The following is a 21,712-nucleotide window of genomic DNA, read 5'->3' as shown; positions in this document are numbered from 1 at the left end:
AGTGGAATGGGCCTTTACCAAATTTGGTACTGGCAATCCAGCCGTAGAATGAGCCTGCTGAATCGTGTTACAGATCCAGCGAGCCATATTCGGCTTAGAAGCAGGAGCGCCAACCTTGTTGGCCGCAAACAGGACAAACAGAGCTTCTGTTTTCCTAATCCGAGCCGTCCTGGCTACGTAAATTTTTAAGGCCCTGACTACATCAAGGGATTTGGAATCCTCCAAGTCTCCCATAACCACAGGCACCACAATAGGTTGGTTCATATGAAACGATGACACCACCTTAGGTAAAAATTGAGGACGAGTCCTCAACTCTGCTCTATCCACATGGAAAATGAGATAGGGGCTCTTATGAGACAAGGCCGCCAATTCGGACACCCGCCTTGCAGATGCCAAGGCCAACACATGACCACCTTCCAAGTGATAAACTTTAATTCAACCGTTTGAAGAGGCTCAAACCAGTGAGATTTTAGGAACTGTAACACCACGTTAAGGTCCCATGGTGCCCCTGGGGGCACAAAAGGGGGGCTGGATGTGCAGCACTCCCTTTACAAAAGTCAGGACTTCAGGGAGAGAAGCCAATTCTGTCTGGAAGAATATAGATAGGGGCGAAATCTGTACCTTAATGGAGCCTAACTGTAGGCCCATATCCACTCCTGTCTGTAGAAAGTGGAGAAAACGGCCCAAATGGAAAGCTTCTGTATAGGAGCATTCTTGGCTTCACACCAAGAAACATACTTCCTCCAGATATGGTGATAATGTTTCGCCGTCACCTCCTTCCTAGCCTTTATCAGAGTAGGGATGACTTCTTCCGGAATACCCTTCCCAGCTAGGATTCGATGTTCGACCGCCATGCCGTCAAACGTAACCGCGGTATGTCATGGAACACGCAGGGCCCCTGCTGCAACAGGTCCTCCCTGAGAGGAAGAGGCCATGGATCTTATGTGAGCCGTTCCTGAAGATCTGAATACCAGGCCCTTCGAGGCCAATCTGGAACAATGAGTATTGTCTGCACTCTTTTTCGTCTTATGATTCTCAATATTTCTTTATCATCCACTAGGGGTCACTGGAGTACTCTTGGGATATGGACGGGCTTCCGTAGGAACAGCACTGAATATTTAAATTTAGAACACTCCATCCCTCCATATCCCAGAGTACCTCAGTGTACTACCTCAGTGTTTTTTCTGTGCTCGAAGTAGTAACAGCTCTGTGGCTAAGAGTCACAATTACTTTGAATATTTTTATTTTTATATTTCTCTATTTTTATACATCCCTTTCCCCCTTCCAAAAGGCAGGGTCAGGGATAGTGCAGCTGCTGATAGCAGCAGGGGCGTGTCGGGCCTCTCTGAAAGAGCTCCCACACAGCCACACACAGATCCTGCACAGGCTGGCCGGCGCTTACTAAGAAGCCCCGTCGGAGCCTCCTCACAAGCTGCAGGACTGAAGGTAGGTGAACGGGGCGGTCAGCTCCCGCTGCCGCCCCGAGGTGTGGGGACATTGTTAAAGAACTCGGGGACAGACTGCCTCCGGCCGCCGCCGCACACGGCTCCGGCAGCCGCTGCTCTCCCCACTCACAGCGGCTCCGGCCGCCGCTGCTCTCCCCACTCACAACGGCTCCGGCCGCCGCTGCTCTTCCGCTCACACGGCGCCGCCCGCCGCTGCTCTCCCGCTCACGGCGCCGGCCGCCGCTACTGCTCCGGGTCCCACCGCTGTGTTACGCGCTGCTCACCCGGGCTCAAAGGCGATCCGCTCGGCGATACCCGCTGGGGCCCCACACGCTGCGCTGCCGCTGCTCTGAATCTGAAAGAGCATGCAGGCATTACCACAAGGGTGAGGCAGAGGGGGGGGGGGGCAATAAATAAGGGGGCAATAGAGCGGCATAAGAAATACTGCAGCACCAGCAGATGCTAGGCTGCAAAATATTTGCAGAATTATAATCAGTGAAAGTTTGTAACCAGCACTAGGATTATATGTGTAAGAATAGCATGGCAACCATTTTAACATGCTTCCTGTGTCTTCCTCTGTGATTCCAGAACGTTCCTGTCCTACATCTCTACTCCACCGGAGGCGCAGGGGTGTTAGTGGAAATTTGGGATCACATTTCATAGTACTGGCCACGTGTACTGCACTTGGCCAGATATATATATAGAGACACCTTACTGCTATTTTACTGAGTCGTGCAAGTGTCTGTTTTTGTGTATTGTATTGTCTGTCGCCATAATGAGTAAGGCACCAGCAAAAACTAAAAAGCATAATTGCAGAGTCTGTAGCAGTGTGTTACCGGATGGATCTACCACATGTACAGTATGTTTTGTGGATTCGGTTCAGAATACCATTTCTGCTCCAGTTTTACAACAATGTCCTCACCGGACCCTCCGTGGGGTATGACCGCCGCTCATCAGGAGCGGGAAACGGCAAGATCTGAGTCTAGGGTGAAACCGCCAGAACTACCGGAGGCGTCTCAGCCTTGCGTAAGGTCCAAATCCATTTTGGGTAAACGGGATAAATTTCATATGTCTTATGATTTTCCAGTTTCTGCTATGTTGCACTCTGACGATTCCATGCCAGACCTCACGGAACAAGATGAGGGTGAGGAGGGCGAAGTGGAGTCAGATGGCGAGGATTTTAATAGTTCCGGCATTGATGATCTCATCAGAGCGGTACGTCAGTCTCTGAAGTTTACTGAAACTGAGGAGCCTCTCACAAATGATCAGGTCGTATTTACTAAACGACAAAAAACTCCGATAAGTTTTCCTGTGTCGGAATCTCTTAATCAGATGTTAGTAGAAACACGACGGAATCCAGATAAACGGTTTTCTATACCTCGCAGATTTAAGTCTAGTTACCCGTTTCCAGACTCCGTAACATGTACATGGGAGAATCCACCAATAGTTGATTCTTCAGTGTCAAAACTTACCAAGAAATTAACCATACCAGTGCCAGCAGCTACTACGCTTAAGAAACTATGCTAAAATCCATGTATGTAGCAGCAGGTTACAGAACTCAAATCTGCTTTACATGACGAAAACCTGATACTACTTGTAAATCAAATGAGTGAGGCTGTAGAGTATCTCTGCACAGCGTCTACTGACGTCTGTCAGCTCACTTCTCGTATTTCATCGTCGCTAGTAACGGCACGAAGAGCACTCTTGCTGCGTGCTTATCATGCGGAGGCAGAGGTCAAACGAGGTATAGAGGCGTTGCCTTACAATGGCAAGAAGTTGTTTGGTCCTGAATTGGACGCATGGATTGTTGAGGCTACGGGAGGTAAGTCTGTTTTCTTACATTGCCTCCACCGGTATCAAGAAGAAGGTACGCTGGACCTTCGTTCAAATCTTTTAGACCTCAGCCCTTTCGAGGACGTGGCAGAGGAACAGCCACGCCTGCTAGACGTGGGCGAGGACGTGGTTTCCAACAAACCAACACAACTCGCCAGGACGCTAAGGCGACAAGCCAGTGGCATGACATCTCCGATTGTGGGAGCACGCCTTCAGACGTTCCATTTGGCGTGGTTCCACACATCCGCGGATGGGTGGATCCGCAATTTAGTGTTAAAAGGTTACAAAATAGAGTTCGACTGTCTTCCGCCTCTGCGGTTTTTCAAGACAGGATTGCCTCTGTCGGACGACAAGAGGACGGTTCTGCAAATTGCCATTCAGTCCCTACTGGATTCGGCAGTTTTGATTCCGGTCCCTGTACACCAACAGGGTCAGGGTTATTATTCAAGTCTGTTTGTGGTACCAAAGCCGGATGGCTCAGTCAGACCAATATTGAACTTAAAGGGTCTCAATCAGTACGTAACTTACTACAGATTCAAAATGGAGTCTCTGCGCTCGGTGATTGCGGGTTTAGAGCCAAAGGAATTTATGATTGCGCTAGATCTCAAGGATGCGTACTTACACATTCCAATTTGTCAGCCTCATCAGAAACCATTACCAGTTTCAGGCTCTACCGTTTGGCCTGTTATCAGCGCCTCGGGTATTCACCAAAGTGATGTCTGTGATGATAGCTCATCTCAGATCCCTGGGAGTGACAATAGTTCCGTATTTAGACGATCTGCTCATCAAAGCACCGTCTCAACAGATACTTCTCCAACATGTGCTGCTAACATACGATGTACTGGTTCACCACGGTTGGATTGTCAACTTCAAGAAATCACATCTAATTCCGTCTCAACGCCTTCAATTCCTAGGTATGATTCTCGATACGGTCAATCAAAGAATTTACCTACCACAGCAGAAAGTACAAATTCTACGCCATCTAGTACAATTAGTGCTCAAGCCACGCACAGTGTCGGTACACTTGTGCATTCGCCTCTTAGGCACAATGGTGGCAGTTTTCGAAGCGCTTCAGTTCGGAAGATTTCACTCGCGTCCTTTTCAACTGAATGTGCTCGCCCAGTGGTCGGGCTCGCATCTGCAGATTCACCACAGGGTGAGGTTGTCGCCAAGGGCAAGAGTATCTCTGCTCTGGTGGCTTAAGGAACACAATTTAACCGCAGGAAGACGGTTCGGAGGCTGGAATTGGATAATTCTAACTACGGACGCCAGTCTCAGAGGTTGGGGAGCGGTAATTCAAAATTGTCAGCTCCAGGGTCTCTGGGCGGATCACGAAAAATTGCTGTCTATAAATGTCCTGGAACTCCGCGCAATTTACAATGCGCTACGACAAGCAGTGCACATGCTTCGCTCTCAGCCTGTCCAAGTGCAGTCAGACAATGCGACGGCGGTCGCATACATCAACAAACAAGGAGGAACGAGAAGCCGCATGGCAATGCGGGAAGTAGCTCGAATCCTCAATTGGGCGGAATGCCACCAGGTGATGTTGTCGGCCGTGTTCATTCCGGGAGTGGACAACTGGGAAGCGGATTATCTCAGTCGTCGGGATTTTCATCCAGGCGAATGGGCATTAAATCCAGAAGTGTTTCACATGTTGGTTCAGCGATGGGGTTATCCTCAGGTGGACCTGATGGCGTCTCGACACAATCACCAAACGTTCCAGTATGTGTCCAGAACAAGAGATCCAAAGGCAGTGGCGGTGGACGCTCTCACTGTCGCATGGCCGTACAGTCTTGTGTATCTGTTTCCGCCGTTTCCGTTGCTCCCTCTGGTGCTAAAACGGATCAAAAGAGAGTCTGTCACAGTCATACTAGTGGCGCCTCATTGGCCTCGGAGAGCTTGGTTCTCGGATCTCCGAGGACTACTCGCAGACGATCCTTGGCCGCTCCCACTACGTCCAGACCTGTTACAACAGGGTCCGTTCCTTTACCCCGATTTAGCGCGTCTGCGTTTGACGGGGTGGCTGTTGAGACCGCCCTCTTAAGAAGAGAGGGCATTCCAGATTCGGTTATACCAACCATGTTACGAGCTAGGAAGCCGGTTACGGCAGCTCATTATTACAGAATATGGCGTGCCTATATAGGTTGGTGTGAGGCGCGGAAGTTTCCGACATCATCTTTCAAGTTATACCGCCTTTTGTTGTTTCTACAAACAGGGTTAGATGAAGGACTGCGTTTATCTACACTAAAGGTGCAGGTATCTGCTTTGTCAATTTACTTTTAAAGACGATTGGCTCTATTGCCGTCTATACGCACTTTTCTCCAAGGTGTCCTCAGAGTACAGCCTCCATTCATTCCACCTACAGCGCCATGGGACTTGAATCTGGTTTTTAGAGTTCTTACAGTCTTCATATTTTGAACCCTTACAGCAAGTGGATATAAAGTTTCTCACTTGGAAAACAATTTTTCTTCTAGCCTTAGCTTCGGCAAGGCGTGTTTCGGATTTGGGTGCCTTGTCATGCAAATCACCGTATTTGGTGTTTCATGATGACAGAGCGGAACTTCGGACGAATCCCGCTTTCTTACCAAAGGTAGTGTCATCTTTTCACATCAATCAACCAATAGTAGTTCCTGTGTTGACAGCACATTCTGGAACTCTGGATGTGGTATGCGCATTACGCGTTTATGTATCCCGAACGTCTTCAGTTCGTAAGACGGATACGTTGTTTGTTCTCTATGATGCTGCCAAGATGGGTTGGCCAGCGTCTAAACAAACCTTATCCAGATGGATAAAACTAACCGTACGTCAGGCTTACCTTCATGCTAGGTTACAACCACCTACATCAGTAACCGCTCATTCCACACGTTCTGTGGGAACTTCATGGGCAGCTGGTCGAGGAGCTTCTACGACGCAGCTTTGCCGTGCGGCTACATGGTCTTCAGTGCACACGTTTGTGCGCTTTTACAAGTTTGATACGTTTGCGGCATCAGCATCTAGCTTTGGCCGCCTACTGTTACAGGTGCCAAACAGCTCTCCCGCCCACGGGGGAAGCTTTGGTACGTCCCAAGAGTACTCCAGTGACCCCTAGTGGATGATAAAGAAAATAGGATTTTGGTACTTACCAGGTAAATCCTTTTCTTTGAATCCATAGGGGGCACTGGACGCCCACCCAGAGTAGTTTTACCTGGGTTGTATTAAGCTCAGAGGAGCTTATGGTAACACATTTTCACCGATTGGTTCAAATTATAAAGGTCTATCGGTTATGGTGTCAACTGTTTAGTTGTCAGTAACGTTATGTGTCAACTTTGTTGTTGTCCGTTATGTTATAGGAATTCTCCATTGTCAACCTCTCTATAGTTCCTGTTCGGCTCAGTAAAAAATACTGAGGTAGTACACTGAGGTACTCTGGGATATGGAGGGGTGGAGTGTTCTAAATTTAAATATTCAGTGCTGTTCCTACGGAAGCCCGTCCATATCCCAAGAGTACTCCAGTGCCCCCTATGGATTCAAAGAAAAGGATTTACCTGGTAAGTACCAAAATCCTATTTTTTGAGACGAGAGGAAGAGGAGGGAACACATAGACCGACTGAAAACACCCATGGTGTCACCAGGGCGTCCACCGCTACTGCCTGAGGGTCCCTTGACCTGGCACAATACCTCCGAAGCTTCTTGTTGAGGCGTGACGCCATCATGTCTATTTGAGGAAGTCCCCAAAGACTTGTTATTTCTGCAAAAACTTCTTGATGAAGTCCCCACCTCCTGGATGGAGATCGTGTCTGCTGAGGAAGTCTGCTTCCCAGTTGTCCACTCCAGGAATGAAGACTGCTGAGAGAGCGCTTACGTGATTTTCTGCCCAGCGCAAAAATCCTGGTGGCTTCCGCCATTGCCACTCTGCTCCTTGTCCCGCCTTGGCGGTTTACATGAGCCACGGCTGTGACGATGTCTGATTGAATCAGAACCGGTAGGTCGCGAAGAATATTCTCCGCTTGTCGTAGGCCGTTGTATATGACCCTTAATTCCAGTATGTTGATGTGTAGACAAGCCTCCTGGTTTGACCACAGTCCCTGAAAATTCCTTCCTTGTGTGACTGCTCCCTATCCTCGGAGGCTCACGTCCGTGGTCACCAGAACCCAGTCCTGAATGCCGAACCTGCGACCCTCTAGAAGGTGAGCACTCTGCAGCCACCACAGGAAAGACACCCTGGCCCTGGGGAACAGGGTTATTTTCTGATTAATTTGAAGGTGGTACCCGGACCACTTGTCCAGAAGGTCCCACTGAAAAGTCCTCGCATGAAACTTGTCGAAGGGGATGGCCTCGTAGGTCGCCACCATTTTCCCCAGTACTCGAGTGCATTGATGGACTGACACTCTTTTCGGTTTTAACAGGTCTCTGACCATGTTCTGGAGTTCCTGGCTTTTTCCATTGGGAGAAAACCCCTCTTTTGTTCTGTGTCCAGAATCATGCCTAAGAAAGACAGCCGAGTCGTTGGAACCAACTGCGACTTTGGTGGATTTAGAATCCAGCCATGTTGCTGTAGTACTCTCAGGGAGAGCGACACGCTTTTCTGCAACTGTTCCTTTGATCTCACTTTTATCAGGAGATCGTCCAAGTACGGGATAATTGTGACTCCTTGCCTGCGCAGGGGCAATTACTTTGGTGAACATCTGAAACTGGTAATGACAGTTTTGTACAGCGAATCTCAGGTATGCCTGATGAGGAGGATATATGGGTACGTGACACCATAAAATCCCCCCCTTCCAGGCTGGAGATAACTGCCCTGAGCGATTCCATCTTGAACTTGAACCTTCTTAAGTACAAGTTCAGGGATTTTAAATTTAGAATGGGTCTGACCGAGCCATCCGGTTTCGGGACCACAAATAAGGTTGAATAGTACCCTTTTCCCTGATGTATTAGGGGAACCTTGATAATCGCTAGCTGTTGACACAGCTTTTGAATTGCAGCTAAAACTATCTCCCTCTCTGGGGGAGAAGCTGGTAAAGCCGAGTTGAAGAATCGGCGAGGAGGCACCTCTTCGAATTTCATCTTGTAGCCTTGGGATACTATTTCCATCGCCCAAGAACCCACGTCCGACTGACCCCAGACGTGGCTGAAGAGTCCAAGACGTGCCCTCACCGGTGCGGACTCCCTCAGTGGAGCCCCAGCGTCATGCGGTGGATTTAGTAGAAGCCGGGGAGGACTTCTGTTCCTGGGAACTGGCCGTAGCAGGCATTCTTTCCCTCTATCCTTATCTCTGGCAAGGAAGGAAGAGCCCCGACCTCTTCTGGACTTATGCGACCGAAAAGACCGCATCTGATACTGTGGTGTTTTCTTTTGCTGTGGGGGAACATAAGTCAAAAAAGTAGATTTATTTGCGGTAGCTGTGGAAACCAGGTCCGCGAGACCTTCCCCAAATAAAACCTCACCCTTGTAAGGTAAAACTTTCATATGGCTCTTTGAGTCGGCATCACCCGTCCATTGGCGGGTCCACCGTGCCCGCCTAGCCGAGATCGCCATGGCGTTGGCCCTTGAACCTAGTAGCCCGACGTCTCTCTGAGCGTCTCTCACATATAAGACTGCGTCTTTGATGTGACCTAAGGCCAATAAAATGGTATCCCTGTCTAGGGTATCAATATCTGCTGACAAGGTATCTGACCAATCTGCTACCGCGCTACAAACCCAAGCCGATGCTATTGCCGGTCTGAGCAAAGCACCCGTATGTGTATTGGCGACTGTAGTGCCACCTTCTTGGATAAGCGCGTTAAAGCCTTGTCCACCCTGGGCGAGGATTCCCACCATACCCTGTCCTGTGCAGGGAAAGGATACGCCATAAGAGTTCTTTTGGGAATCTGCAGTTTCTTGTCTGGAGTTTCCCAAGTTTTTTCAAATAATGCTTTCAGCTCATGAGATGGGGGAAAGGTTACCTCAGGTTTCTTTTCCTTATACATGCGCACCCTCGTGTCAGGGACAGAGGGGTCATCTGTGATATGCAAAACATCTTTTATTGCAATAATCATAAAATGAATACTTTTAGCCACCCTTGGGTGTAACCTTGCATCATCGTAGTCGACACTGGAGTCATAATCCGTGTCGGTATCAGTGTCTGCTATTTGGGATAGGGAACATTTTTTGAGACCCTGAAGGGCCCTATGACCCAGTTGCCATGGATTGACTCCCTGCTTTTTCCCTGGACTCTGCTTTGTCCAATCTTTATGTAATAAAGTCACATTTGCATTTTTAAAACATTCCACGTGTCCAACCAATCAGGTGTCGGCGTTGCCGACGGAGACACCACTATCATCTGCTCCACCTCCTCCTTAGATGAGCCTTCCGCTTCAGACATGCCGACACACACGTACCGACACACCCACAAACTCAGGGATATATCTATATGGAGACAGTTCCCCCAATAAGGCCCTTTGGAGAGACAGAGAGAGAGTATGCCAGCACACACCCAGCGCCCCCGGACTGGAATAAAATCCAAGTAGTACAGCGCTTTTATAGTAAAATATATATATATATATATATATATATATATATATATATATATATATATATATATAAATACACTTCACTGCGCCAAATACATGTGCCCCCCCCCCTCCCCCTCTTTTATGCCCTCTGTAACCGTGTACAGCAGGGGAGAGTCCGGGGAGCCAGCTTCTGCAGTGTGCTGTGGAGAAAATGGCGCTGGTTAGTGCTGGGAGGATCAAACCCCGCCCCCTCACCGGCGGGCTTCGGTCCCGCTCAAATTATTTATACTGGCGGGGGTTTATTAATATACTGCCTCTGCAGTATCTATTGTATATGCCAGTGTCCCTTGAGGTTAATAATGCTGCCCAGTGCGCCCCCCTGCGCCCTGCACCCGTACAGTGCCTGTTGTGTGTGATCTGTCGGGAGCAATGGCGCGCAGTGGGTTACCTCAGTGAAGATTATGAAGTCTTCTGCCGCCTTTGAAGTCTTCTTTCTTCTCATACTCACCCGGCTTCTATCTTCCGGCTCTGTGAGGAGGACGGCGGCGCGGCTCCGGGACGAACGGCGAGGGTGAGACCTGCGTTCCGACTCCCTTTGGAGCTAATGGTGTCCAGTAGCCTAAGAAGCAGAGCCTATCATTTAAGTAGGTCTGCTTCTCTCCCCTCAGTCCCACGATGCAGGGAGCCTGTTGCCAGCAGTGCTCCCTGAAAATAAAAAACCTAACAAAAGTATTTTTCAGAGAAACTCAGGAGAGCTCCCCTGCAGTGCATCCAGTCACCTCTGGGCACAGGATCTAACTGAGGTCTGGAGGAGGGGCATAGAGGAAGGAGCCAGTGCACGCCCATTCTGTCCTAAAGTCTTTAGAGTCCCCATGTCTCCTGCGGAGCCCGTCTATACCCCATGGTCCTTACGGAGTCCCCAGCCTCTAGGACGTAAGAGAAATCTGCTTATTGTAAACCTCTAAAATCAGTGGTTCTTAAACTTTTTTGAATCACGGCGCCCTAGAGGATCATAATTCTTTTCACGGTAACCCTAGGCCAAAAGTTTCTTATTGAGAAATCTAGAAAGAAATATTAAATTAAGTAAATTGTGTGGTGAGGGACAGGATTTGCTTCTGTTTGTCACATATTTTATCATTGACAGCCACCAGCACTGGTTTTGCCTATTACATTGACCATAAATAATTTTAATTGGTCCTGAACCTCCACCCCCAGGGCACCCCTGCAAGTGTCCTGAGGCACCCCAGGATGCCCAGGCACACAGTTTGAGAATGACTGGCCTAAGTGAAGAAACTCCCCATTTGGAAATGGGTATATTGTTTTGTAGCTATTACTAAAATCATTTTACTTAGCATCAGGGGGATGGGGAGGTTTGCAGAGATGATGGCATTATATTCATACACCAAGGTCAGAAGGAAAGCTACCTCCTCGTCCATACAAACTGCATCATGTGTTTGTACTGTGCTTAGAAGGTGGGGGGCAGGATATTGTCCCAGCAGTATAAAGGGGATCCCCACTGCACCAGAAGCTCCTCCCCCCAGGCTGCTACTGTAATAGGATTTACATCATGGGTCTTCAGCCTGCGGCCCTCCAGCTGCTGTGGAACTGCACATCCCAGCATACCCTGCCACAGTTTTGCTATTAAGGCTAATAGTGAGGAGGGCACGCTGGGATGTGTAGTTCCACAACAGCTGGAGGGCCACACGTTGAAGACCCATGATCTTACATCATGGGTCAACCTGTATTGTGCAGCCACAGGACACTTTCACAGAAATTAAATGTTTGGTTGTTTTTTTCTATAGTAGTCTTATTATAAAGTGGTGCAAACAATATTGCATTCTCGCCCTGATTTATTGACCTCTATTTTTCCTACATATTGACTTCACAGGTCTCCTCTGCTGTACAGTTCCTACTGTCCCATTGCCCTCCACCTTTGGAAGTAGCCTCGCTCCCTTTCCAACAGTACATAGAGGATGGTGTGTGGAGCGCGTTCAGTAATCCCTTTTATCGTGATCAGTTTGAGCGCAGGAAGTCCGGCCTTCCCTCACAGGACCCTGCACCCATCATTGATTTGTATAATGATGCTATTGCGTTTCTAGCAGAGGCCGTTTCCTCAAAGCAACTTTATGAACTGTCCTGGCCTATAACAGAGTTTGCATCTAACGGCAGCTCTTTAATGCCACCTACTGACTGGAATAGTCCTGACCACCTTGCGGCACTGAGGAAGGCCACACTATCCTTTCAGATTCCACAGATGGACAAGCCTCCGCCAGAAGGTGAGCAATTACATTTTAAGATCTAGGTCACAAAGTTGGTAGAGCTTATGGTAGCTAATAGCTCAAGAGTGAAAAAGTTTTGATTCAGTTCATCTAGCCTCGATATGCCATGCAGCGCGATATGCATGGCACGAGTTCCTGTGCAACTCTGTCGGGCGTCTTTTTTTTTTTTTTTTTTTTTTTTTTTTTGGCAGAAAGTGCATCTTAGACAACACAATGCGGTTAGGATGCACAAGGACACTGTGCTGATTAATCTTGTATGACACTTGTGTAGTGTGTGTGTGTGTGTGTGTGTGACTGAGTCTGTATACGGAGAAGTACAGATCTTGTATTGGAAAGAAACTGCAGCTGATACATTGTAGCACTATGGTACAGAGATATACGCTAGAAGATTCTCACGCAGCCTGATGTGCCAAGAGGGGCTGTTTGGTGTGACTGCAGCAAAGATGTTTAAGGACATATCTGTTGGTAGTTTCTTTAAAACCTTTCCATGTTCACTTACTTGTAGCTCCTTGGAAACCTGTCTGCTCCATGATTATGGACTACATTTCTCAGATCTCTCAGTCCTCACATGCTCTCCCGCTGCTCATCTCCGAAGTGCGGTGTCTTCTTTGGCGCACAAGGGAACGGTGCCTTGAGAAGAGAGGGGTTACAGGCTCTGAGCCATCAGTGCAGGATATTCCCTGGGACGACTTGATTGCTCTTTGTATCAACCACAAACTGCGAGACTGGGAACCTCCTGTCGATGCCAATGGTAAACCCCAAATGTACTTTGCTTATAATTAACCTTTTTTTTTTTTAATAAACAGGATCTTTATATTAGTAATAAAATGTAAATGTAAACAAAAGCAGGAATACTGCATTATTTACAACAGTGGAAGCGTCACCTTTATAGGGGTGTATCCAATTCTTGTCGGAAACTGCCGTCTTGTCAGAAATATGGCAGTTTTCGACTTGTTTCGGTCGGAAAGAGTTCCGACCTCTTCACTGGTGCCTCAGATTTTCTGAAAAGACAAATACTATGCAAGACATATATATTTTATGGGGAATCCGGTAATATGACCAGCACTCAGTATCCCAGTGGTCACCATGCCGACACCAGGATCCCAAGCGATCAAACGCCTGACAGTCGGCATTCCGCTTAACAGGAACTATTCCCACTTATGGGAATTCTGCGGCCGGGATCCCTAGCGCCGGTCACACAGCCCCATCCCGTCTACAGGTATGAAAACTTGGGACATTTCAAACTTTTTGTTGCTTTATGATCTCTAATTTCAAAGTCTTTCAGACCATGGTGATAAAGAACTTGTCCTGTTTCCGCAGGTTTCCATGAAAATCTTTTTGTATATTTCTTCAAGGAGGATTTGAAAAACTTCTCACAGCCAGAATCATGGGAGAAGGCTGGCCTCGGCACAGATATGGATTCTCTGTGTGCCGACAACAGGTGATGATCCCAGCTATAACAGATGTGCCCACATACACCCATCATCAAATCGCTCATTTAGGACACCACGGACATTGCTTCTTAGCCACACTAATCCTAAGTACCTAATACAGTTTAAGCAAACCAAGAGGCAGAACTGAGGAAAAAGTGGCAAAATTAAAAAATACACATTCCAGGTTAAAAAGGCAAAACACCGGTCTGATACGAGCAGTGTTCATTTTGTCAATGAAAATTTTGACTAAAAAGAAAAAAAAAAGTGACTAAAACTAAATTTCACATCCTTGTCAAAATTAACACTGGAAGTAGGGTTTTACATTTTAAAGGACAATTATGTGTTCTAGCTATTTGCAGAAAATATGCTGTGGAGGAAATAGGATTGTGTATTGCACTTGTCTGTTCTAACAAACTTAAGGAATTCATTTGTATATGATATATGTGGGAGTTCTACGGTAAGTCAGACTCTGTATATAACACATTCTCAGCCTACTGAGCCTAGATTACTAATTAAAAGTATGCAAGCTTCTATGTATAGATTTGAATTAGATATTGGAATATACAGTATTATAGTATGTATGTTCTGTGCTGCTACTCACCTGTGTGTTCTATCACCCCCTCACTGCAGCCCACCGTGCAGGAGAACGCTCCATTTGCCAGTATCCCATAGTCTGTGCTCTCCCTGTGTAACACTTGAAGAACAGGATAATGCAGAGCTGTCTTACCTGAAGCCTCTTCTATCACAGCTGAACCGTGCAGTGTTAGCTGAGAAAAAGGAAAATGAAAGGTAAGGCTTGATGTCACCAATTAGACAGTTTCTCCATAATCACAGCGTACATTAAAGAATGATTGACATAATTCAGGTTACTCTATATGGCGCAGCTTTGTAAAGGGGGCCAGGAACCCTGCATCGGAAGATACAGCCCTGGTCTTTACACTCCCAGAAAACAGGAGCGAGGCCCCTGTTTACAGTAATGCTGTCCTCTTCCCGCCCAAATGGCCGCAGCCTGTCAGTCATTGCCAAACTCTGTCTACACATGCACAGAACAGGCCCTGTGTGTGGCCAGATCACCCACCACCGGATTTGTGCGTAAGCCAGCGAGTTTGTGTACAAATCTGAATCAAGCCTGGAGCACCTGGTTCCGTGTGTCATGACAAAGCAACTGGTTTTGAATGTGAGTAGACTCTGATGATACCCTAAATCCAAACCCCAGAAAAGACCAAATAGGCTTAGCAGCGAAGGCGTTAAATCTTTTAATATTTCTCTTACTTCCTAGAGGATGCTGGGGTCCATATTAGTACCATGGGGTATAGACAGGTCCACCAGGAGCTATTGGCACTTTAAGAGTTTAATAGTGTGGGCTGGCTCCTCCCTCTATGCCCCTCCTACCAGACTCAGTTTAGAAAATGTGCCCGGAGGAGCCGGTCACAGCTAGGGGAGCTCTACAGAGTTCATTTAGGAAAAGTTTATTTTCTTTATTTCAGAGTTAATTTTTTTACAGGTAGGCTGCTGGCGACAGCCTCCCTGCAGCGTGGGGCTGAGGGGGTGGAGCAGTGTCTGCCCTGCAGGGTTTTGAGCCACTGCCCCCGCTGACTGGACGTTGAGCTCCAGAGGGGTCTGATGGCACCCCGCCGCAGGGGAACGCTCGCCCCGGCAGCCAGCCGCCACCCCTTAAGGGAGCTGAAGATGGCGAGTGAGTCACTGTCCCCCCTTGCAAGCGGGGGAACAGTGTGAAGAAGGCGGCTAGGGGGTAAGAGCGCGGTCTTAACTGCGCTCCTGGAAGGCTCATCGGTACTGCGGTGCGGCGCTGGGGGTGGCGCCCTGGCCCAGCTCTGGGCCCTACACTGACCACAAGCAGCCTGTCGGGGTCTGTGGATCCAGGCCAGCATAAATTCCTCCGGCCAGTATAATCTTCATTAAGCGGGAAGACAGCGCCATTGAGGGGGCGGAGCTTCTCAGAGCGGACCCAGCAGCGTTCAGCGCCATTTTCCAGCCTGCAGCTCACTGCCAGTGGATGCCAGGTCCCTCCTGAATGATTCCAGCTATCTGTACGGTACCAGGGGGTTGTAGAAGGCGGGGGGAGACTGTGTTAAGGCTGTGTCACCTATTAAGGGACACAGTCAGCGCGGGTTTAGGGTCTCCCTATACTCTAAACAGCGCTGTGTGTGTGGGTTGGCTCCAATCTCTTTCTCTCTGCCATTCTTGGGGGGAAAACTCTGTCTGCCTGTGTGTTTGTGGGGTGTTTGAGGGTGTGTGAAAACATGTCTAGGGACAATGTTTCATATGCTGCAGAGGATTTGTCTTCCCAGGAAGACTTCATTCCATGTAATCAGGATTGCTCTGTTTTAGCACAGATCCCAGCTAGAGAGCCAGAATGGTTAGTCTCTCTAAGGGAAACTATTTCTCAGATTTCTGATACAGTTGCTAGGACCGAGCATGACACTCAGGTCCTCCAGTCCTCTATGGTTGTATGGTCTGATACTGCCTCCTCAGGGTCCCCTGCGGTACATTCTCACAAACGTGCACTTGCAATTATGCAGGATGACACGGACACCGACTCTGTCGCTGCAGACGGGGATGTGTCGAGGGGAACAGCATCACTTGCTAAGGGGGTGCAGTTGATGATTGAGGCTGTTAGGAATGTTTTACACATTTCGGACACCGCTCCGGAACAGGTGGAGGAGGCCTTCTTTACAGATAATAAGAAGTCTTCCCTCACCTTCCCGGCATCCAAAGAATTAAATGCTGCCTTTGAAAAGGCATGGGAAACTCCGGAAAAGAGATTCCAGATTCCCAAGAGAGTCTTGGTGGCTTTTCCCTTCCCAGAGGAAGATAGGAAGAGATGGGAGTCCCCACCGATAGTCGACGCCTCTGTCTCCAGGCTGTCCAAACAGGTGGTGTTACCGGTCCCGGGATCTACCGCGTTAAAGGACCCGGCAGATCACAAGGTGGATGCTATGCTGAAATCCATTTACACGGCTTCAGGGGCTATATTGCGGCCTACTATAGCCTGTGCTTGGATTGCTAAAGCTATTGCCAGGTGGTCAATCACTCTGCGGGAGGAATCGACTACGCTGGATAAAGGTGACGTTGATATATTTTTACGTAATATTAAGGATTCTGCAGGGTTCCTGATGGATTCCATGAAGGACCTGGGTTCCATGGCTACGGGGATCTCCTCCATGTCCATTTCGGCTTGCAGGGGTCTCTGGCTGCTCAACTGGTCTGCGGACGCGGAATCCAGAAAGTGTGTGGAGTCCTTACCATACAAAGGTCAGGCTCTCTTTGGGGAGGCGCTGGATGTGTGGATTGCCACGGCTACCATGGGTAAGTCTCCTTTTCTCCCCACAGCTGCACCGGCTACGAAGAAGCTTTTTTCATCAGCCGCGTCGCAGTCCTTTCGGCCCCGAGGCCTAGAAAGAATAAGCCTTCAAACACCTTTTTCAGAGGTGGTCGTGCCAAAGGAAAGAAACCTGCTCCAGCAGGTTTCCAGACCCAGAATCCCGCTTGCGATGCCCCCAAGTCCTCCACATTACGGTGGACAGCTAGGCCTTGAGGAGGGTCAGGTGGGGGCAAGACTCCAGCAGCTCCCCCGCCTCACCGTTTCTTCAAGCCAGGCTTGCCAGCCCTGCTGGCAGACAGGACAGTTCTTCTGGAGGACATCAGAAAATTGGTGATGTCAGAGGTCATTGTTCCGGTCCCACTTCAGCAGTGGAACAAGGGTTATTATTCAAACCTTTTTGTGGTACCAAAACCGGATGGTTCGGTACGGCCTATTCTAAACTTAAAGTCTTTTAATCCTTATCTCAGGGAGTTCAAATTCAAGATGGAATCTCTGAGAGCTTTCATCTCATGACTGATGGAGGGGGAGTTCCTTGTGTCTCTGGACATCAAGGATGCTTACCTCCACATTCCCATTTGGGCGCCGCATTAGGCATATCTCAGTTTTGCACTGATGGATGATCACTATCAATTCCAGGCGCTACCGTTTGGCCTCTCCACTGCACCGAGGATCTTCACCGGAGATGATGGTTCTCCGCAAACAGGGGGTGAACATAATTCCTTATCTGGACGATCTCCTGATCAAGGTGTCGTTCAGGGAAAGGTTATTGCGGTCCATCGCGGTCGCGACACAGCTGCTCAGGAAACACGGTTGTATCCTGAACCTTCCAAAGTCTTATCTGGAGACGACAAGGCGGCTGTCTTTCCTGGGAATGATCCTAGACACGGAAGTGCAGAGGGTATTTCTCCCGGTGGAGAAAGCGTTGGTGATTCAAACAATGGTCCGGGATGTCCTAAAGCCTACCCGGGTATCGGTTCATCAATGCATACGCCTTCTAGGGAAGATGGTTGCCGCCTACAAAGCTCTGCAGTATGGCAGGTTTCATGCTCGACCTTTTCAGCTGGACCTCTTGGACCATTGGTCGGGGTCTCACCTACACATGCACAAGATGATGCGCCTGTCTCCGAAAGCCAGGGCGAAGGTTCGGAATTCAGGACTGGATCCTTTTAACCACATTTGCAAGTCTTAAGAGGTTGGGGAGCAGTCGCTCTGGGGGAAACCTTTCAGGGACGATGGTCTGTTCAAGAATCAGTTCTCCCAATAAACATCCTGGAACTCAGGGCCATGTACAACGCCCTTCGGCAAGCAGCACACCTTCTACAGGATCGGGCTGTTCAGGTACATTCGGACAATGTGACCACCGTGGCCTACATAAACCGACAAGGCGAAACGAAGAGCAGGGCTGCCATGTCAGAGGTGTCAAAAATCCTCATCTGGGCAGAAAGGCACGTGGTGGCGATGTCAGAATTCTTCATTCCGGGCATAGACAACTGGGAAGCAGACTTCCTCAGCAGACACTATCTCCATCCAGGGGAGTGGGGCCTCCATCCAGAGGTGTTCGAGGAGGTAACCGGTTGGTAGGGGGTTCCTCACATAGACATGATGGCCTCCCGCCTCAACAAGAAGCTAAGGAGGTACTGTTCCAGGTCAAGAGACCCACAGGCAGTGGCGGTGGACGCACTGGTAACACCGTGGGTGTTCAAGTCAGTGCATGTGTTCCCTCCACTTCCTCTGATTCCAAAGGTTCTTCAGCTCGTGAGAAGAACAAGGATTCTGGCAATCCTCATTGCTCCGGACTGGTCAAGGAGGGCTTGGTACGTGGATCTACTGGATCTTCTGTTGGAAGAGCCATGGCCTTTACCTCTTCAGGAGGATCTGCTCCTGCAGGGGCCGTTCGCTTATTAAGACTTACCGCGGCTACGTTTGACGGCATGGCGGTTGAACGCCAGATCTTAGCTCGGAAAGGTATCCTGAGTCAGGTCATTCCTACCCTGATACAGGCCAGGAAGGGGGTAATGGCTAAACATTACCATCGCATTTGGAAGAAATATGTTTCTTGGTGTGAGGCCAAGAAGTTTCAGGCGATGGAGTTTCAACTTGGACGTTTTCTCCTTTTCCTGCAAGCAGGGGTGGATGTGGGACTGAGATTGGGCTCCATCAAGGTCCAGATATCTGCTTTGTCCATCTTCTTCCAAAAACAATTGGCTGTTCTTCCTGAGGTTCAGACCTTTTTGAAAGGGGTTCTGCACATCCAGCCTCCCTTTGTGGCGCCTACGGCACCATGGGATCTTGATGTGGTGTTGCAGTTCCTGCAATCTGCTTAGTTCGAGCCTGTACAGGAGGCTGATGTGAGTTTCTCACATGGAAGGCGGTCACCTTGTTGGCCTTGGCTTCTGCACGACGCGTGTCGGAATTGGGGGTTTTATCTTGTAAAAGCCCCTATCTGATCTTCCATGAGGACAGGGCGGAGCTTAGGACTCATCCACAGTTCCTGCCTAAGGTTGTGTCGGCTTTCCATATCAACCAGCCTATTGTGGTGCCAATGGTTACTGACTCCTCAATTACTGCAAAGGCCTTGGATGTAGTGAGGACTTTGAAGATTTACATGAAGAGGTCGGCTCGTTATAGGAGCAGTGACTCTCTGTTTGTCCTCTATGATCACAAGAAAATTGAATGTCCTCCTTCTAAGCAGTCGATTTCGCGCTTGATCAGGTTCACTATCCAGCATGCCTATTTCACGGCAGGATTGCCGTGTCCGAAATCTGTAAAAGCCCACTCTACTCGTAAAGTCTGTTCATCCTGGGCGGCTGCCCGGGGTGTCTCGGCGGTACAACTCTGCCGAGCAGCTACTTGGTCTGGGTCGAACAACTTTTACAAGTTCGATACTCTGGCCTCTGATGACCTCAAGTTTGGTCAAGCAGTGTTGCAGGAGCCTCCGCGCTCTCCCTCCCGTACTGGGAGCTTTGGTACATCCCCATGGAACTAATACGGACCCCAGCATCCTCTAGGATGTAAGAGAAAATAGGATTTTGATTACCTACCGGTAAATCCTTTTCTCGTAGTCCGTAGAGGATGCTGGGCGGCCGCCCAGCACTGTGTTTTCCTGCTTTGGTTTTATAGTTCAGTTCTGCCTGATTCCTAGGTAAGTTCTGCGTTATTTACGATTTTCAGCTGTTGCTGAGATTTTCCGGCATGTTGGCCGGATTTGCATGTTGTGTGAGCTGGTATGAATCTCGCCACTGTCTGTGTAATTCCTTCTCTCGAAGTTTGTCGTCTCCTCGGGCACAGTTTCTAGACTGAGTCTGGTAGGAGGAGCATAGAGGAAGGAGCCAGCCCACACTATTAAACTCTTAAAGTGCCAATGGCTACTGGTGGACCCGTCTATACCCCATGGTACTAATATGGACCCCAGCATCCTCTACGGACTACGAGAAAATAATTTTACCGGTAGGTAACCAAAATCCTATTTTCTGATTCCAATCATCGCATGTAAAATAGATAAGTCTGAAATTAATACTTTAATGTTGATTTGCAGGTACAATGAAAGACTGCAGCATCTGCTTGAAGAGGAACCTCTGAATGCGTCTCTCAGCCTGCCGCTATACCTTGCCTTCCCATCTCTACAGAGTTCTCTAGAAAGTGCCATTGTTCCCTCCCTGCAGCAGTCTTCTGTGTTCAATGGTTTCTGCTCCCCTACCATGCCAGAACCTCTAGCAGACGGCGCTGTACTCTCAAACTCTGACACCACCTCTTTACAAGAGAGCATACGGAACCTACAGATGAATTTAAGAGCATACCAGCAGGAAGACATTGCTCTTAGTTTGCACCTCAGTACACTACTGGAAGTGGCACGAGAAGGGGAGCCAAGCAAGCCCAACAAATAGTGTAAGGTCCACGCCAACCATATTGCGTTGTGACCACACTGGACTAAATGATGCACTGCAGTGCAGCAGTGCTGTATTATGGTAAATATGAATGGAAAGGATGGACGGCAGTATAACAACTGTATATTGCATTGTTTGTAACGTCCGTTTTTGTATTTGAATTTATATTTTTTCATGTTTCAACCAGATTTTGTTTTGAATCAAGTGTTTTTGTTCATTTTCTGAAGCAAGAAGAGGCATACAGGCAAAATGAACAGTTAGGCATGCAAAACGTTTTTTTCAAAGAATATATTCTAACACAATTTGAAAGAGTCTGCAAGCACGCATCCCAGACAAATATAAATACTAAGAGTAAACTGCATCATATGAAGGCTGCGCTACTCAGTAGATGAGTCTGCGTATTCAAGCAGGTTGTAGCTGGAAAGTTAAGGTATACTCCAGTACTCCAATACCTTTAGTGATATATAGGATGCGAACTAAGAGACTTTCTGCGCATACCCTGCTGGCGTATTTCTGATATATTTCAATGCAATAATGTTTTTGTTAAACTAACAGCCACAATTAGGGACATTTTAACATATATATGTTTTTAAGGGGTGTATAGATTTACAGTAAAACGGATATGTAATTTAAATATGGTTACTACAACAATTAGGACTAAACAACATGCAACATAAAAGTATGATGGGCAGTGTGGGATGCCTTTCTTCTTAGCTGGGCAATTCTTAGACGTGGCTGCTAATGAAAATATTCTTTTTAAAAATATATATGCTTTATTTTATATAATAATAATAATAAAGACTTCTACTCTCTGTATTCTGTCATGTACCTTAACGTCTGAAAGTCTCTACTTGAAGTCCTCAATAGAAATAAACACCAGTGCTCAATCACCCAAATACAGTAGATTGTATAAATATAACAAAACAACATTATGAATATTGTACACAAATATTAAATACAAATATTTTATAAACAATAAATTGTTTTGAATTAATATTACATGGATTTGCAGGTTTAAAATA

The 21,712-nt window shown here is 48.0% G+C and overlaps 1 protein-coding gene across 1 annotated transcript in view; it reads left to right on the top strand.

Moving 5' to 3' along the window:
- MCM3AP (minichromosome maintenance complex component 3 associated protein) overlaps positions 1 to 21,504 on the top strand; it is a 109,594-nt gene extending 88,090 nt beyond the window's left edge. The window contains exons 24-28 of the mRNA XM_063931836.1: positions 11,637 to 12,024; positions 12,533 to 12,778; positions 13,348 to 13,468; positions 14,091 to 14,249; positions 20,342 to 21,504. Coding sequence (XP_063787906.1) covers positions 11,637 to 12,024; positions 12,533 to 12,778; positions 13,348 to 13,468; positions 14,091 to 14,249; positions 20,342 to 20,690 — 1,263 coding nt within the window. The 3' untranslated portion in view covers positions 20,691 to 21,504. The remainder of the gene's footprint in view (positions 1 to 11,636; positions 12,025 to 12,532; positions 12,779 to 13,347; positions 13,469 to 14,090; positions 14,250 to 20,341) is intronic.
- The last annotated feature ends 208 nt before the right edge of the window (positions 21,505 to 21,712 follow it).

Source organism: Pseudophryne corroboree, chromosome 6 (genome assembly GCF_028390025.1).
Source record: "Pseudophryne corroboree isolate aPseCor3 chromosome 6, aPseCor3.hap2, whole genome shotgun sequence".
Taxonomy (NCBI): Eukaryota; Metazoa; Chordata; class Amphibia; order Anura; family Myobatrachidae; genus Pseudophryne; species Pseudophryne corroboree.
Note: the sequence above shows the minus strand (reverse complement) of the source record. Positions and strands in the feature narration are given on the sequence as shown.